At 42.6% G+C, this 19,557-nt stretch overlaps 1 protein-coding gene and 1 long non-coding RNA gene across 3 annotated transcripts in view; one reads left to right on the forward strand and one right to left on the reverse strand.

Annotated features, from left to right (window-relative positions):
* LOC144616201 (uncharacterized) overlaps positions 1-18,053 on the reverse strand; it is an 85,507-nt gene extending 67,454 nt beyond the window's left edge. For both annotated transcript variants that reach the window (XM_078446257.2, XM_078446258.1), the window contains exons 1-2: positions 17,804-18,053; positions 4,336-4,508 (exon numbers count right to left, since the gene is read on the reverse strand). In XM_078446257.2, the coding sequence (XP_078302383.1) occupies positions 4,336-4,508; positions 17,804-17,919 (289 nt within the window). In that variant the 5' untranslated portion in view covers positions 17,920-18,053. The remainder of the gene's footprint in view (positions 1-4,335; positions 4,509-17,803) is intronic.
* LOC144616055 (uncharacterized) lies at positions 13,120-15,643 on the forward strand. Its single transcript, XR_013554935.2, has 3 exons — positions 13,120-13,230; positions 14,770-14,996; positions 15,214-15,643. It is a non-coding gene; the product is annotated as an uncharacterized LOC144616055 (long non-coding RNA).
* Positions 18,054-19,557: the final 1,504 nt, after the last annotated feature.

Here is a 19,557-nt window from a genome sequence, read left to right on the forward strand (position 1 = left end):
TTAGATCACTATATGTGATATGAGACATATCACATATGTATCTCCATCGCAATGGAAGGGAGGTTTACGAAGGCGAAGTGGCACAGCTGTGGAGCCAGCATTGACAGCTGTGGGTCTGCTGTGTGTGATTGCACAGCTGAAACCCTTCATTTCCTTTCAGCTTTAGGGCCTGGCAAGGAGAGTGGCAAGTTGAAAGTTAAGGGCCCAGAAGCTGAGGCTACATCCTCAAGTGGGGCCCAGAAGCTGGCTTAGCTGCCAAGCGCCCCGGACCCAGGAGTAGGGGGAGCGAGGTTGGGGGTGGTGGCTGTGCAACGCTGACTCCCTCCAACCCACTGCATGCAGGACCCCAGGCAGAGCACAGAGGGGATACACAGCAACCCTGGCACTGCCCCCGGGAAGCTTACAGCCTAGACTCTTTGGGATCTGAGCCCCCAGAATCTTACCTTATCTTTTAAATTATCTTAAATGGCAGGGCGCCTGGGTGGCTTAGTCGGTTAAGTGTCGGACTCTTGACTTGGGCTCTGGTTGTGATCTCACAGTTTGTGCGTTTGAGCCCTGCATCAGGCTCTCTGCTGTCCGTGTGGAGCCTGCTTTGGATCCTCTGTCCACTCCCCCTCCCTCCACACCCCCCTCCCCAGCTCTCTCTTTCAAAATGAATAAACATTTCAAAAATAAATAAATTGTCTTAAATGGCCTTAAAAAAATTTTTTTTATCGTGTATCTGGTACACAGGGGACTGTATTCCCTGCTCTGTCACGGACTATGATCCCGCGTACTTCTCATCACTCCAACAAATCATGAATGCCTGGGGGCTGGAGTCCCGTGTCGGCCCCTGATGTCCCCCACAGGGTAGTGCAGTGCTTGGGAGGCTTCAATAAATATTCCTTGGAAGAGTCAATACCACACAGCAAGGTGCCACTTTTCCCCCCTCTATTGTAAAAATAAGGCAAGAGAAAAGCATTTATTGTACTAAATTATTTGTAGCAGCGTATTTAACTCTAAAGAAATCAGCAAGCCCCTATTATTCTAGGCCTATGGCCAGGTCTTTAAAATATCTTTGTTATAGTAATATTTTTCTAACGATATTTTCTATAATAAGATTTGACCTTAATTTGTTCTTTTACCACAATTCAAGTCAACCAATTATAGGGCTAGAAGTAGCCAATCAAAGGAACTCAAGAAATCAAGACCATCTACGCTAAAATTCCATTCTTAGATGTTCATAGATGCTACACACACACACACACACACACACCCCGCGGGTTGAGGTGTGGGAGGACTGTATAGATCAATGTACGACTTTACTTATTCCCGTTGGTGATTCATAATGTGCCTTAGCATATCTGAGAAGTCCCAAAGGAAAGAAAATGATCTCTGAGCACTTAGCAGTTCTCAATTTATTGCAGCAAAACACCAATGAAGGCACAGACAAGCCAGCTGCTGCATTTGGAACACCAGCTTGAGAAACCGATCTGGCATATCCTCCTCTTTAGAGAGACAGGGAGCTAGAGACAGCGCAGGACCATGTGCAGCCTTGGGGATCAAATACGCAGACACCGGGCACTAGATTCCAATGCTACCACCTCGGAGTTACTATCTGACGCAGGCAAATGAAAAAATTCTTGCGTCCTCTTCCAACAAGAATTGGTTCAGCACCCACCCTGTTCCCGGCACTGTCCTCGTCACTTGGGATATATCAGTAAACATAAAACGACCCAAATCTGTACTACAAAGTAGGGACAGAAATATCTAGGGAGATACATTGGGGGAGACAGTCTTGAAACACCGGTCATGATGTTAATTAACGTTTAGTAGCTGGTATCCTGATGGGGAAACTCGGTTGAAAGAACGACCTACAATGAGGAAGAATCTGAAAGAAGAGGTGTGAGGGCCAAAAGAAAGGATAATAGAAAAGCAAATGTGACTTTAAAGAAAAAGTAGAAGAGAGTGACTCTCTCCAGACTGAACTGTTTTCCTGAATATTCAAGACCAAATTTTCAACTAACTCCTAAACAGCTCTACCTGAAGCTCCTCAAGGATCCAACCCTGACTCCCCAAACCAAACGTCTCACTTTTTTTAATGTTTATTCATTTTTGAGAGACAGAGAGACAGAGTGCAAGCAGGGGAGGGACAGAGAGAAAGGGAGACGCAGAATCCGAATCAGGCTCCAGGCTCCCAGCTGTCAGCACAGAGCCCGATGTGGAGCTCAAACCCACCAACTGGGCTCATGATCTGAGCCGGAAGTCGGACACTTAACCGACTGGGCCACCCAGATGCCCCCAAACGTCTCACTTTTTTAAAGCTACTTCTTCCTTTTCTGTTACCCACCAAGTTAAACAGCATTACAGTGAAATGAGTTGCTCCAGCATTCAGCTCTGTGTTTGTTCTCCCGACTGTCCCCTGGCTTGCACCAACCAGAAGACGAAAGGGAATTAAAATCGGTGACACGGGAACCGCTTTGGAAACCGGTCTGGCAATGCCCGCTAAGCACAGCATTAATATATGTGGAAATGAATGAAGACCAACCAAATGGGAAAAGCCAAAGGCTATTTATTCAGAGTTAGCTATAGCAAGGGAGTCAGCCACTAGCACTTGTGCCTCGGTAGAGACTCAGAGGAAGGTGGGAAAGCTTTACAACGGGAAAAAAAAAAAAAAAAAAAAGGAAGGTTGCAGGTACACCGGGAGTGGAAGCTGGCGACACGAGGGAGCTAGAGGCAGGCTAATTAGAAGCGGGGCACCTGTGTGATTGGTTAGGGGCGCCTATTTGGCTTTCTCTGGTTGGTCCTACTTGGAAGCCAGAACAAAAATCAGGGAAGCCGTCAGTTACCAATCAAGTCCTGACCACCTGGGGTCAATCTTTACAGCAGTTGTTACTTAGATTCCTGGAGGGTTATTAAAGATGGCAGGCTGGCTTCCGGCAAGCCTGGCTTCCGGCTTTCTGAGCTGTTTATTGCAGATAGGGAGATGGATCTGTGGGCAAGTTGCTGCAGGTTATGGGTCTGAGTGCTGTTTTTGTGTATGATCCGGACATTTTCCGTCTGTATATTCGGTCTGTCACGTATGACTCAGAAATTCTACCCCTAGGTATTTACCCAAGAGAAACTAAAACGCAAGCCCTCAGAAAAACTTACCCCCATGTTTACAGCGCATGACTCACAATAGTCTTAAAAATGGAAGCAATCGGAACGCCCATCAACTGATGAATGGATAACCAAAATGCAGTATGTCCACAAAACAGAATATTATTCAGCGATAAAAAAGACTGAATTATCGATGCATGCGACACCATGGATGTACTGAGAAAACATCATGCTAAGGGCCGGAAACCAGACACAGAAGGTTGCATATCAGATGATTTCACTTACATGAAATGTCCAGAATAGGCAAATCCATAGAGATGGAAAATAGATTCGTGGTTGCCAAGAGCTTGGAGGGACAGAATAGGGAGTGACTGCTAATGGACACGGGGTTTCTTTGGGGGGTGATGAAAACACTCTGAAATTAGATAATGGTGATGACTGCACAACTCTGTGAATAGACTAAAAACCACTGAATGTGTGCTTTAGAGGGATGAATTCTACTGTATGCAATTATATCTCAATAAAGCTGTTAATTTTTTAAAGTCTGTGACATGTGTCTATGTTCCATTGTTCCCCAAAGTCTTTCATTAGTTTTGCCAAGTGTGTATTAGGTAAAGTGCCTTAAAATTCAATAAGCCCCCATTGCCTTTCCTGCCCTTGTCTTAAAAGCAGTCTAGTTGGAGGAGTTATTAGCTAGATTCCAGAAACTGACTTTTTGCCCACGGTCCTAGAAATACCTCATATGTTTAGGATAAAGAAATAAAGGCACAGAACGCCTTCCTGAAGTGAAACAACAACAACAACAACAACACAGGAATCCGAGGAAAGAAAGGATTCAATCATGAACTCTGATAATTTATCAAGAATGTGGGTAAATCCTGAAAATTTTCTAAATAATGAGTCCGTTAGAGATGCAGAGATAAAAGGATGAGGTGAGAGGCAATGCCAACCATCTCCAAATTCGAGATTAGCGTTCAAAGCACTTGTGTGCCAAATTGCCATAAACTTCAAACTAATTCCACCCCATTAATTTCCAAGTGCTCTGAGCTACACTGACTCTAAGAGACAGACTTCTGCTGGCAGCAGACCCAGCTGGACTCAATTACATGTTTCGTTTTCATTTTCCCTTTTTGTCGCCACCAGTATTTTCTTTCAAAAAAAAAAAGAGGAGGGAGCCTTCTGATCAGTTATCTTCAGAGGCTTTTTTTAACCTACGGTGCTGCGATTCTGGCTGCCCATCGTGTCTGTTCTCACTTACGGCAGAGTTCCAGCCTCCATCCGCGGCAATGTTCGTCTGCAGGTAGAAACAGGGAAAGTGGACCACGTTGTAAGAGGCTCTGCCAGTCAGGATCCTGGAGAGGGGCTCTGGAAGTTTCAGTGGAACCAACATACAGCATCTGTGTCCTTCCGGGAGCTTACTGACGAAGCTAGAAATGAAAACAAGAGTGAAAACATACCAGAACAAAAACAGAAAAGAATGTCTACAGTATACTAAGTAATAGTAACAGCGCTAGGTAGTGAGGCATTTAATATATTATATTGTCAAAATTAGAAGTAATTACCATACTTATTATAATATGACAACTGTATTTAGTGAACACTTGCTATGTGCCAGGCACTGTTCAAAGTACTTTCTAAATGCTAATTCCTTTAGCCTGTGAAGTACATATTTTATTATTCCCACTGTGCAGATAAGAAAATGAAGGTTCACCGAGTTTATGCAACGGGCCAGAGTCACAGAACTCACTCACAGCTCTTTTCACAATATCTGCAGCAGTTGCCAAAGCTCATTTCCATTTGCCTTGCTGGAGACATTATCTAATGGGCACATTAACTGCAGTTTTGTTTTGTTTTGTTTTGTTTTGTTTCATTTTTGGTTCAAAAGGCAAGCTCTTGCAATTTAGAAGTGGTTTATCTAACTAATAATATTTAATCAGAAAGCTCTGAAGCTCTAGAAACTGGAAAAAAAAAAGAACCTAATCAGGTAGATTAGACAAACATGTATTTAGAGGATGTCTCCATTCTTTCATTCATTCATTCACTTATTCAGTACACAATTATTGGGTCCCTAAAACATAGCACCAAGAGAAACAGGCAGAAGGTATCATGATGAAAATGACAGTCCAGTGGGGAGACGAACTGAACTTTTAAACAGATATTCCTAAAACTTAATTGTTTCAAAAAAATTAACACTTAACATATATAATACATGAACAATATTTCCACATGCGTATTGAAAATTTAGTATTTGAAAAGGAGGAGGAGCTCTAAATGTTTCCTAACTATTCACCTACTATTGTCAAAACACATTCCGCATTTTAGACCGAAGGGTACATGTTACGTGTTGAACACCTGCTTCGTGCTGGGACCTGTTCTAAGCTCGTTACGCATTTCAGCCCATCCTCCCAACCAGATGAAGTAGGTCCTACAATCATCTCCATTTTATAAGAGAAGAAACTAAGGCACAGAGAGGTTAAGCAGCTTACCCAAGGTCACACAACTAGTAGCAATAGAGTCAGCATTCTTGTCCAACTGAATGTGAGAAAATGCGTTACGAAAGAACACAAGTTGACACGCAAGGTTCAGAAAGAGATGTGCTTGAACCCTCCGGAACAGTCAGGGATGGCTTCCAAGAGGAGACCACATCCTGCTCTTTCAAGATCTTTGGGCATCTGTTTCAGATGCTCTTAAACAGTCCTCTTGGAGGGAAAATGGATGAAGGCACAAATCTGATCGTGATATTCACAAGTCCAGGACTTGTAGCTAGTCCAAAGACTCTCCATAGTTTCAGCTTAATTAGAGAGAATTTTGGATGAAACTGTAATCTGCTGTCTCACGTGACATTTTTATCGCCTGCTTAACATTTCAAATGAAACGTTTTACTGCATTTGATGTTAGTTAAACACTTAAAGTGTACTCTTCATGGTTACAATTCGCAGTGTGTTCTGACTATATTAAGCAAATATTTAAGAAACATTTGGGCTGTTTTTCCATTTTTAAGTATTTAATCTGTAATAAACATATAGTATGTTAAAAATACATTTCTTGTACAGTATGTGTTAAGTGTTGAGAATATATTTTTGAACTGCCTTATTTGAGCCCGTCAGACTTTCCATTACAACCCCCTAATTTAAGGGGGTTTTAAACCAACCATAAAAATCTCTTCATGCTGATATTTCAGGTAAAATATCTCTCCTTCCAGAAGTCTTTTTTTAGTAGTTGGTGGGTTGTTTTTTACTATTGACACATTTAAAGAAAAGTTGACTTGAGGGGCCTGGGTGGCTCAGTCGGTTAAGCGTCCAACTCTTGATTTTGGCTTGGGTCATGATCTCACGGTTCGTGGTGGAGCCCCCCATTGGGCTCTGCACCGACAGCACAGAGCCCACTTGGGATTCTCTCTTTCCCTCTTTCTCTGCCCCTCTTTCACCCATGCTTGTTCTCTGTCTCTCCCCCGCCTCTCAAAATAAATACTTTTTTTAAAAAAAGAAAAGCTGACTTTACAAAATTGGGTATAAAGCAAAGATCCTTCTCGTAGGATTTTAGTGTGATCTTCTCTTATGCTTTTTAATAATCCATATATTAAAGGCATATCCTTAAAAATCATAGATCTGAGGTGCCTGGGTGGTTCAGTTGGTTAAACATCTGACTCTTGATTTTGGCTCATGGCATGATCTCATGGTTTGTAGGATCAAGCCCCATGTCGGACTCTTCACTGACAGCACACAGCCTGCTTGGGATTCTCTCACCCTCTCTCTCTGCCCTTCCCCCATAGAAGCGCTCTCTCTCTCTCTCTCTCTCTCTCTCAAAATAAATAAATAAACATTTTTTAAAAAATCATAGATTGGGGTAACTGGGTGGCTCAGTCAGTTAAGTGTCCGACTTTGGCTCAAGTCACGATCTCATAGTGAGTTCGAGCCCCACGTCAGGTTTTCTGCTGTCAGCCCAGAGCCCACTTTAGAACCTCTGTCTCCCTCTCTCTCTGTCCCTCCCCCACTCACATTCTGTGTGTGTGTGTGTCTGTCTGTCTGTCTCTCAAAAATAAATAAACATTAAAAAAAAAAATCACAGACCTTACCCCAATACTTTGGAGAGAAAACGAAACATGGCTGAGATACTAATATCTGTATATTTCCAGACTGTATTAAATTCCAGAATCCAGGGTGTGAAATAAGGCTGTGGACACTTCGCCCAGAATCCTAGAAAACTTCTGAAGCATACAATAATGTAGCCACTTTAGCATATCACAGTTTACACTTGGATCTCACATCCTTCCTCTTACATGCCCTTCAGGAAACTGAGAGGAAGAAGACTCTTGTCAAATTCCCACCCATCTACAGACAGGCAGGCGAAGTTCTGGGAGAAGTGGAGTGATTTGCACTGAGTGTGGCGCCTGCTTAAGATTCTAGCTCTCCCTCTGCCTCTCTCCTCTGCTCACATGCACTCTCACTCTCTCTCCCTAAAAATAAAAATAAAATAAAATAAAATAAAAGATAAAAAAAAATTTAAGGCATTAGACTTTGAGTAAAGTAGATTACCCTTCGGAAAAAAAAAAAAAAAAAGAAGTTAGTGATTTGCCCCAAATCACACAGCCAGTTATTAGTGACGCTGAGGCTTGAACTCAGATCCCTTTGATTCCTCCATGTTACTTATGCCCACGGGTTGCCAGAGATTGGACCCATACATGACTTGGTGTTTCCATGTAATTATTACTTCTTGTATCTGTTGAAGACCTTAAAGAGTTCAATCCCCTGTGCAGCTAAATAACCAGATTTGTTTTTTCTAATGTTACTTTTCATTTTAAGAATCGAGGCCATACCAACGAGCCAATTCAAGAAATGTTTCTCTTCCTCGTTCAAGTCATCAAGACTATGACCTAAAGAAAAGAGGCGTTCATCACATCACACTGGAATATCGTAGCTAACTGTGTTACAGAAGGGCTTGAGAATCTGTGTCTCCATCCCACTTGGTTCTAGGTTCTTTGAAAGCCAGGGCTTGTCTTCGTTGTCTTTGTGTCTTTCTCTCTCCTGTCCTTACCTGCCCAAAGACTAGCACAGTGCCTGGCATATCATAGGGGTTCGATAACGTCTGCCAATGGGAGGAATCTACAGAACTTCACAAAGACAGCTTGTATTTGTGCGATCTCATGGAATGTTCGAGATGATGGACACCTCAATTACCCATACCAGCATTTCTCAAAGTGACTTCCTTGCTTCATAAGTTCCACCAGACTACACGACAAAACAATGCCATGAACAGATATGTTTGTGAAATGCTCCCTCCCCACAAAAATAATGCCATAGAGCTTACCGAGAAGACTCTTTAGAGCATTATTTTCTTCTTTGGAGCAGAGTGACTGTCAGGAGCCAGTGGCCTCTGCTGTCACCAAGGAGTCCCACCCTACTGGCCAGGTGGAGACCAGTTCTGTCCACTGCACTGGTAGTATGGTAATGTCTAGCTTTTCCTAGGCTCAGAACTCTTCGGCCCTTGCCCTAAGCAATCCCAACTCTTACCAGTAACTAAAGTGATATTTTGGCCTATCTATGTCAAATTCCTTATTTTTTTTTTTTATTTCTCCATTTGTGCAGAACATAAAAGGGGGTGAGAAATGCTATTTATTTTTGGTACCCATAAGTTCCAACAGAGAAAATTACCTGAAGTCCTCAGCCGTCAATTGCTTTTCTTTCAAACCCATCTTCCTTCCAAGTGTACCAAAAATATCCTCAGGCCTTCAGAGTAATTATATTTATGATCATTCATTTTTTCATTAGTCTAGAGCAAATATTGTGGGAACCGAAGAAAGACGACGTTCCAAAGTCAACCTCAGGTTTGGAGTTGCGCGAAAGAACCACAGATGGAATTGGAATCAACTGAACCCTGGATACTCTCTCTCAGAAGAGCTCTACACAGGAACCACATATTATACGGTCTCAATATACAGCCTGAGGAAGTTAGGTGGGCTGGTCCCCAAATCATACCTATGAGACTTTAGCCGCAGAGGCAAGGAACAACGCTCCAGGACCCAAAAGGAGAAAGCAAGATTCAGCAGAGGCATCGACAACCGGGTGGAATATTTGAATGTTGATTTCTAATTCAGACATAATGTCAAATAGTAAAAATGTCCTGACTTAATTAACTGGCTCAAAAAATATTTACCGAGTGCCTGTTATACGCCAAGCACTGCTAGAGGCATTATAGATGCGGCAGCGAGCTCAGAAGACAAAAACCCCTGCCTTCGTGAAGCTTAAAATCCAATGGAAAGAGATCTGTAATAAAAAATAACTGAGGTGTGCAGAATGTGAGAAAGTTGACATCCTGCAAGAAAAATAAAACAGGGAAGGGAGATAGCAAATGCAGGGGTATTGGGTAGGAAGGAGACTGCTATTTTCAATGGGTAACTAGGAGAAACCCAACTGAAAACCTGACATTTGCACACACACATGAAGGAGATGCCAGTAACTGGATTAGAAAGCATTCTCTAAATCGGGACAAGGAAATACAGATGTCATAAGAAGGGGTATACTTGGCATGTTTGGTAAGTAGAAGGGAGATATCTTAGCTTGGACTGCCATAACAAAATGTCATAGATGGGGTGCCTTAAACAATAGAAAAATGTATTTTCCCACAATTTGGGAGGCTGGGAGCCCAAGATCAAGGTGCAGCAGATTTGGCTTCTGGTGAGCTTCCTTCCTGGCTTGCAGACGGCCCCTTCTCACTGTGTCTGCACATGGCCTCTAGGGGCAAGAGCAGAAGCTCTCTGGTGTCTCTTCTTATAAAGACACCAATCCCATCACAAGGGACCTCATCTAAACTAATTACCTCCCGAAGCCCTCACCTCCATACACTGTCTCACTGGGAGACTGGGGGTTCAAGCATTTGAATTTTGGAGAATGAAATTTGGCTGCTAGCTGGGAACTAGTGCACCTAGAGCTGGAGATGACAGTCACTACAATCACCCCGTCAAATTGTCCTCAACTTCTTGCCCATCTCACTACATGTTGACGAATATACGCAGCTCTCCCCTTCCTCAGTGGCTAGAAAAAATCACAGAACCATGTTCCCGGAACATATTAATGCCTAGCCCAATTCCCTGGGCATTACAGTCCACTCTCCCACCCTCCAAGACAACTTTGTCCTATCTTCTCCTTTCTCCTCCAAACCCTAACAACTTCCTCCCTCCCTCTTTAGCTTGGTATTTCATGGATAAAATAAAAGCAGTCAGAAGAATATTCGTACATATACTCTCTTATCCACCCAAACCATCATTTGCCGTCACGGACGGACTGTGTCAGGCCAGCCTCTCCTCCTGAATCCCAGACCTCATGTTCTAGAGCTCAAGTACATCATTAGCAACTCTTCTTTCTCTCTCCCACTCCATCAAGTTCCCATCTTGATTGGATGATACCCATCAGCTTTCAAATTCCTCCACACCCTTCCTTTATCTAATTACAACAAAATCCTCTTGAATTTACTTTCTTTTCAAGCTTTGACCCCATTTCTCTGCTCACCTTTAGAGCTAAACCCCTGAAAAGAGGTGTCTACCCTCACTCTTTCTAGTTCCACTACCCCTATTAGCTTGTCCTTTTTGTGACCACTCCCAGTATCTCTTACTTATAATTCATATACAGTAAAATTCACTCTTTTTGAAGTACCTTTCTCTGAGTTTTAACATACGGACACAATTGTGTAACTGCTACCACATTAAGATATAAAACAGCTCTGTTGCCCCCAAAGATTACCTTGTTCTCTTTTGAGGTCCCATGTACCCCATGCCTAGGGTGGCAACCGGTACGTGTCCCTTTAGATCTGTCATATAAATCAAATCATACCATCTGTAGCCTTTTGAGTCTGTCTTCATTGTCTTCAATCCACTTTCACCCCCATGCCTTCTCCAAAGCTATCTTGTTAAAGTGATATCAGTGCCTTTATATCTGATGTTTAAATCTCAGTGCTAATCTCACTTGCTCATCTTCCAGAAACATCTTCCTGGCCTGTCTTCCAGGACTCTACACATGTGTGATTCCTCCTCCTTCACCATTGCTGCCTGCTCATCGCCTCAACTTCTTCATTTTGGAGAGCACTAGACCTCATTCAAAGTTGTTTTTCTCTTCTCTACCTACATCCAGACTCGTAGCTTTAATCTATATTTGATGACACCAAAATTTATATCTCTAGTTTAGACCACTTCTCCAACTCTAGATGACCAATCCAACTGCCCACTCAACATGTATCTCTATCTCCTATTTATCTATCCCTCCATCCATCCGTCCATCCATCCATCCATCCATCCATCCATCCATCCATCCATCATCTCCAAGAATTAGCATTTCCATAACTGAGGCCCTGATGTTACCTCTCCCTCTCCACTCCCCACTTCTTTTCTCAGCTTTTTTCTTCTCACCTACTGTCAACTCCATTCTTCCAGTTTGCAAGCCTTGAATTCATCCCTGGCTCCTCTCTTTCTTTCACACACCAGGACCAGTTCTACAGACTTTATCTTCACAATATACCTCTGCATTTTTTAATGACCTTTATTATACTTGAAAATCCTGCTACTAATTTTTAAATGGCCATTCATTTTAATGGGAAAATTATGATGCATTGCATCCCAACCCAAGATACCCAAGCAATTTTTACAGATCAAAAAATACCTCGGTTAAAAAACTGAAAAAAATAAATAAAAATTAAATTAAAATATGTATATAAGCAATACAGAGTAATTTGAAAGTAAACAAATATAGTTGTAGATGAAGTGTAAAACAAGGATAGCTTATTGAACTCTTCGAAGGGGGAAATGAAGTCTTGATAGTTTATGGGGAAGGCGGATGAGGTGCTGGGGATCATTCTTTAGGAAGTGCACTCTTAGAAGCATTATTTTATTCATTAATTTTTCAACTTTCCCTTGAACTTACACTTCAGCTTAAAAATAAACTTACAGAATAGAGGAACACTTTTAAGGCAGAATAAAGAATAAATGTCTTAGAAACACTTGTAAATAGAACATGCACACAACCTTTTATGTATGAGCTCTCCATCCCATTCACAACATGGTTGGGTGTCTGTGGCCATGAACTATAGTTCTAACTTTTCCATATGATCTTCTCTGACGAGAGATTATTGGGTTGAGTACATCACTGAGCATGCCTTTGCCTGAGATGCAATATAGCAGTCTCACTACTTAAAACATGTTTATTTAGTTTGTTTTCAAGTAAAAAAAAAAAAAAAAAAAAAAAGATCAAAAAGAAGGAGTAAAGGGAATTAAGAGCACACTTATCTTGATGAGCATTGAGTAATATATGGAATTGTTGACTCACTATATTATACGCCTAAAACACTGTATGTTCATATAATGCTGTATGTTAGCTACTACACTGGAATTCAAAGTTTTAAAAAAGGAGTCACGTAAAAAATGGAATTCTTCACCAAGAGCTTTTATGGCAAAAAGTGGTAAGCTCAATAGTCATATTCAAGATGAGACTGAATATCCAGAGTCCAACCCCTTCTCATTGCCTCCTTTGCTGACACCATTATCTCTCACCTGTATTGTTGTCATGGTCTCTGCTCAGCACAGTAGATACATCATGTCCTCCACTCTGAACCCTCTGGGGGACCCCCCTCACCCAGTACATGCCAATATCCTTACAGTGAACTGCAAAGCTTACAGGACCTTGCCTCTAACATTTCTATGACTTATTCCAACTCCGCCTTCCTCACTCATGCCACCTGGCCCTCCTGGCCTCCTTGTAGCATCTCAAACACACCAAGTACACTTATACCACAGGCCATTTGCATTAACTATTCACTCATTGCTGATATGGCTCATTCCTTCATCTTCTCCCCATCTTTATTCAAATAATACCCCTGTAATGAGGACATCTGCTATTATTTGAATGTGTATCTCCCCTCCTACGCCACAAATTTGTATGTTGACATTTCAATGCCCATTGTGATGGCATTAGGAGGTGGGATTTGGGAAGTGCTTAGGTCATAAGGGTGGAGTCCTCATAAATGGAATTGGCACTCCTAAAACTGACCCCACGGAGTTCCTCAGTCCCTTCTGCCATGTGATGCCACAAGAAGTCTGTGAGTAGGAAGAGGACCCTCACCCAACCATGCCAGTACCTTGACCTCAGACCCACAGCCTCCAGAACAGCGAGAAATAAGCTTCTGTTGTTTAGAACGCCCTGAATGAACAAAGACAACATCACTGACCATCCCATGCATAATTTTAGTAACCCCTCACCCCTAATACTCTATCTCCCTTCCCAGCCTCATTCTCCTCTACTGCAGAACTCATTGCCTAATATTCTATAGTATTGATTCAATACTTCCAGCTAGATTGTGAGCTCTTCAGCTTTTGTCTGTCCTGTTACCTGCTATGTTAGTATCAGTCAGCGACATTCTCCATCCACAGCTCTGCGGCTCACCGCGCTAATGACATCACGGGCCAGATTGTCCAAGACTCTGACAGCTTCCTCTAGAGAAATTGTGTCTTGCTTAGAGCAAACGCGCCTTAGCTCAGTGCCTTCTTCGATCCCATCCATGTTTCCTATCTGCTTCCACTTAGGCTGCTTTTCTCTTCCCCGTTTTACCTTTTTGTTTATGTTTTCTGGTGAGTTTTGAGGAAAAGGACAGGGGCAGAAATGCTCTTTTATCTACTGAATTTAAAGCAGCCATATCTCTATTTTAAAAGTATGTACATGGATTTTATATCTGAGCCTCAATAAGAAGTAATAGGTAAATCTCTGGATATGTGGCTGATTATAATATGATAATATCGTAGCTTTTCAAACTTCGTTATGCATCAGAATTACCTGGAAGCCTTGCTAAAACACAGACTTCTCAACCCACCTCCAAAGTTTCTGATTCAGTAGGCCTGGGATGGGACCTGAGAACTTGAATTTCTGACATATTCCCAGGCGATGCCAGTGCCATTGGTCTGGTGACCACACTTTGAAAAGCACTGTGATAAGAAACTATTTTCATTTTAGCTGTGACTAAAGGACTGAAGGTGGGGAGACATTGTAAAACATTCTAAGATCAGGGCACCTGGGTAGCTCAGTTGTTGAGCTTCCAACTTCAGCTCAGGTCATGATCTCACGGTTTGTGAGTTCAAGCCCTGCATGGGAATCTGTGCTGACAGCTCAGAGCCTGGAGCCTGCTTCGGATTCTGTGTCTCCCTCTCTGCGCCTGGCCAGCTGTGCTCTGTCTCTCTCTCAAAAATAAATAAAAACATTTTAAATTTTTTAACAAAATAAAACATTCTAAGAAAAAAAACATTCTAAGAATTCATAAAATCTTTTAAGAATGATAGCAGGCCTACCATAACCAAAATGAACATGTACAGTATTTCAGAGGGGCCAATGTCATGGAGATTCCCAGGCCCTCCTGACTTCCTCAGGATATGGATATAGTCCTGCTTCACGGTGAACCAGCCCTGTAACTCAGAAAAGTCGTGCTTATGGCCTTCATGCCTGTAGAATGACAATCTGAAACCATATGGTCTCAGTATAACTGTATATATAGATGCATACGTTCATGCACTTTTTCAAACCCTTTTGCTAAATACAAGATAATTTTAAAGCAATTGTGCAACGAGATAGCCAACTAACGATCATAAGACAAGTGCCAGGTAGGTAAACTTGAATGTTTCGGGGTAAATGCTCAGATTTTCATGCTTCTCCTCCCCAGTTCTTTGGTTTCCCACCTCTCCATCTAGCTGGATGCCAGAAGAAACTCTACAAAAGTATGAAATCAAGAGAGGAGTATCTGAGCTGTGCATCATCCCTCCTTACTGGCTCCCGCTAACCTCTGGTTTAAGGGAAGTTCATACCTCCTGGTTTGAGGTCATTTTAATTCTAACCCCTGGCCTCTGCCCTCAGTGCTTCTGCAGAGGAAATATCGGCTGCCCCTCTAAGGTGAGTGCCCCTGGAAGCTCAGCCATCTTCCCCTGCTGGGGGGCTCTCTGTGCTCTTGCTGGTATGGTGGACCCTCTGTCACCACTCACTGCCTTGTCCCTCTGGCTGGGTTCTTTGGGCTTGTCCATCCTGGAGCCTCTTTAACAGAGTGCCAGGCGCAGGTCTCCATGAACTTGTAAATTATCTCATTTCTTGCTACCTTCTTTGTTCCATGCAGGGTCACCTTGGAAAATGTAGATTCCTTCCATGTCACCTGCAGTCTTTGAGGAGAACTGAAGGTGCCATTGAAAATTCCCTGCCTGGCTTCTGCCAAACCCTGCTGTTGCTTGAGTATGATCACCTTTTCTGTATGTTGGACACTAAAACTTCTCCCTTTGGAACTTCAGAAGCAAGCCCTCTCCCCTTTCAGCTTCTCTCAACCTATCAGTGAAATGTCCAGCATGTTGCCCAACATGAGTGGCAATCCAGACCGTGAAGACGCCAGGTGACACTCGACAAGCCAGCAGCATCTTCCTTCTAGCCGCCCGGCTCTCCCGGCACATTAGCAGAAGCTTCCCCTTCCTGTTTGAAACAAACTTACCTACATATTCCTCCTTGTCTTCTCTGCACAATGGCTAAGGGCAAATAAAGCTCAGATACTTGTTTTTTTTTTTCAATAAGTAAATGGAAATGTGGGAAAATTTAAAGGAAAAAAAAAAAAAAACCTCTTCTCTCTCCATGAAACATAGGCTGACAAGACTACTATCTATGTGCTTTAAAAACTCTAGTATGAAACTCAAGATCGAGCAATGAATTCTTTGTTCTAGTTGGTAGCCCAATCTCCCCAAAGCAATGAATGGCATTGATTCATTACACAGAAGGAATTGCTAGGCAACATAGTTTATGGGGAAGGAAAAATATCTTGTTTTAATATTTTTTGAAAATATTATCCCTACTTCTAGCATACTTGAAAAGGGGGAACAGCAAAATCCCAGAGAGACAGAAACAGAAAGTTTTAACTGTGGCTAATGCCAGTGGGGAGGCACAGAAGATAAAGAAAACAGAGAATTAGGAGGGGGTGAATGTAATGGATGAAAACTCTGGATAGTGGAATCCGGAGGGGAATCTGTACTCTTCTTGCCAAAAACAAACAAATAAACAAACAAACAACAACAAAAACAGAAACCAGAAGTCCCAAAAAATCTCCTCCCCTACAGCGTTAGCAGAGTATACGACACCTTGTGGATATGTTAGGATAAAGGACGGTACTAGGGGAAGAGAAGCATCTCCCCAAGGAACCCACAGTGCTTGAACAATGAATGGGTCCAGTCACAGAGAATAAATAATTAAGAAATTTCCAAGATCAGATAGAAGCTTAAAAATATGGAAACCTCTGGGGCCAAATGACTCTCTTCCCTCCTGTTGGGCTATGCAATTTATGAATATATGCACACATGCAATGGAAAAGGGACCTCGTTGTGGTGGAAGGATTTCATCAACATATCTAGTCCATATACCCAAAGTTAATTCTGTATTTTCTCAGAACATGTTTCATCTTTTCACACATTCCAGTCTCTTTGGGGCATAGCAGACCCTCTCAGGTGAGACAGCAGGATGTTTCCTGGGCCTCTACAGGCATCACCATAGATATGGAAGTAGCATGATGCATTTGAAACCAAGAAAATTTTCTTACCCACCTTTGAACTTCTAGTGCCTAGTTCGGTGCTCAGGAAACAGCAGGTACTCTGCAAATGCTTGGTGAAAAAATCACATTATCTGGAAGCTATATAAAAAATAGCCTATCACAGGCTAAAGAAATAAACTCCTAGATTTTGAACATCTGAAGAAATTCCAGGATGCATCTGGAGATATCCAGCCACCTCATTTTAAGGACAAGAAAACTGAGGCCCAGAGAAACTAGAAGACTTGGCCAAGATCTCCCAGGAGAGAAGTGGATAGAATCAGGACTGGAACCCCAGCCTTTGACTCTTATTTCCTTTCTCTTTCTCATTCATTTCACTGCTTTAAAATGTAGGTTTCCAGGTGCCTGGGTGGCTCAATAGGTTAAGCAGCCAACTCTTGATTTCAACTCAGGTCATGGTCTCCTGGTTCATGCATTTGAGCCCTGCATCAGGCTCTCCACTGACAGTGTAGAGCCTGCTTGGATTCTCTCTTTCTCTCTCCCTTTCTCTCTGCCCCTCCCTGCCTCTCTCTCTCTCTCTCAAATAAGTAAATTCATTTAAAAAATTAAAATGGAGCTTTCATTATTATTCAGATATGGCCAGGCCAACAGATATGGAGACAGCTGCCATTGAAAAGATAATTTGTCAGGGCAACAGATCCAAAAAGGAAGGGGCAGGCCATGGCTTGGAGTGGGGAAGTGGGGGCATGGTGGGAGTCACACAGGTAAACACCAGGGTGGTTCAGGAGGCAGAGGGAACAGGAAAAAATGATAAAGAGGCTTTGGTGTGGTTTCCACAGGTAAGACCAGGTAAGGGAGAGACAGTGGGCTGGGGATTGGCTAATTTGAATCACTTGAGGGGGCTCTGGAGCACAGGGGCTGCCCCCGTTGTCTCATCCCTGGCCCTGGGGGGATAGGGTAGGGGGTCAGTGACCCAGAGTGTGAGAGCCAGACAGAGGAGGTAGTAAGAAGTATGAGCTCTGGATCGGTCAGTATGTGTATGTATGAAAGCACACTCCCAGCTGAGATGTTTACTGTCTCTAAGAATCAGTTAACCCTGAGGGGGGCAATCCCTCCAGGATCAGCACGGCCTCAGATAGCAAAGCATCAAAATGCAGAAATAAAAAGGTGTGCTGAATGTACTCACCACGCTGAGGTCGTAAGTCTTCGCTGCATTAAAAACTCTGCTTGGGCCTTGGTGGGTTTGTCTGCCTTCTCTTCAACACTGTGCAATAAAATAATGAGAAAAGTGGGCTTCCACATGAAGTGAAGGATTCTGGATCCTCAGAGCTATGAAAAATGGCTTTTGGATCACAATCTAGACAATCTTTTTTGATTATTTATCTAAAACTAAAAGCAGGAAATGATTCATTTGATTCCTGCCAATCCTGGCGTATTGCCACTTTCGGCTCAGGAAGAGCCGGCTTCCCTTGGCAGCCCTAACTTGCAGGATGATGAATGAAGTTCTATGTTTGGTGCTAGCTAAAATTTTATAGGGGCTAAAAAAGCAATTTATACATGCTTTGGGAGGTGGCTATATTTTTTCTTTTTTAGATAGCTCTTAGTCACAGCAGGGTACTTAATATACATATATCATATCGAGTGGCCATTTTACAGGAAAAATGAAACTTTGCCCTGTAGGTTGATAAACATGTTCTGGGCCTCTACAAGCCTATGTCTGCTCAGAACCCAGCAAATAGGTATTAGCTGAATTCTGAATTTTCCCAGTTATTGTCACACCTCAAGAACCCATGACCCTCAATGCGATATTAGGGAAAAGAGAAATCGTCAGGCCAAGGAAACATTTCCCTGGTTCCAAAAGTCAGTGTTGTTATTCACAAACAGGCGGGGCCAGTCCCCTCCTCTTGGGAATGTCAAGCATGGGTGGAATGGTCTTGCAGGCTAGCCAGTCAGTCGACTAAGTTGTCAAAGGTCAAAGCCAACTGGAAGAAAGTGGCCATGGGCCAAACCACCCACTTACTCTAAGTGATGAGCAATGTAAACACTCACAACCCACCAAGCCTCATCCATACCACTTTTCATTGAGTTTTTGGTTTGTTTTTTCTCATAACTATGTATCTGGTTTGAAACATCTGAGCACTGGTCTTTCTTAGTCACGCTTCAAGATACTCTCGAGATTATCTTTCCAGTTTACATCAAGATAAGCGTTTGATTAGCCTTCTTCCTTTTGCATTTCTGAATGCGCGTCCTTACAGAGCACTCTGGAAGAAGTCTGGATAGGAGGGCTGAGGACCAGCACTGCCATATACTGGCTGAGGGCCTCAGGCGAATGACTTCGCCCCCACCATCCTCGTCTGTAACATAGGAACATAATATTTATCCACTCCTTAGAAAGATTATGTAATAACATGGGGAAGGCTTATGATTATTTTTAGTGAAAATGTAATCTATAAAATATGTATTTAGAGAGGAATTTGAATTTGTGGAAAGGCTGCTGCAAGTTCATTAAAATCCCATCCTTGTCCTTCTGGGCTCTCAACCATACTACATTGTTCAGCCTTTCTTGGGGTTAGTTGTAGCCACATTACTCACTGATTGCTTAGCATAATACTAACCTCCAGTGAAGTTTTAGGTAAATAACTACAAGAGAAACCGGTGTGGCTATTTCTAGGTCTTCCTAGAAAACCTTTCCTTGAAGATCCTCCAGTCCTGTTCCCCCAAGTCAACATTTTTGGAAGCCCTGGGTCAAAGATGGAAGAGCCACAAGACGGCAGGAGCCTGGGCCTCTGAATCATCACTGGGAGAAGAGATTCCCCTAATTGGAAATGTCCACTTGAACTTCGCCTGAGGGAGAAATAAAATTTTATTGTGTCAACCTGTTAATATTTGGAAGTTTCTCTATTACCGCACATAGCAATATGTTAACTAATATACAATAGT

Source organism: Panthera onca, chromosome B1 (genome assembly GCF_046562875.1).
Source record: "Panthera onca isolate mPanOnc1 chromosome B1, mPanOnc1 haplotype 2, whole genome shotgun sequence".
Taxonomy (NCBI): domain Eukaryota; kingdom Metazoa; phylum Chordata; class Mammalia; order Carnivora; family Felidae; genus Panthera; species Panthera onca.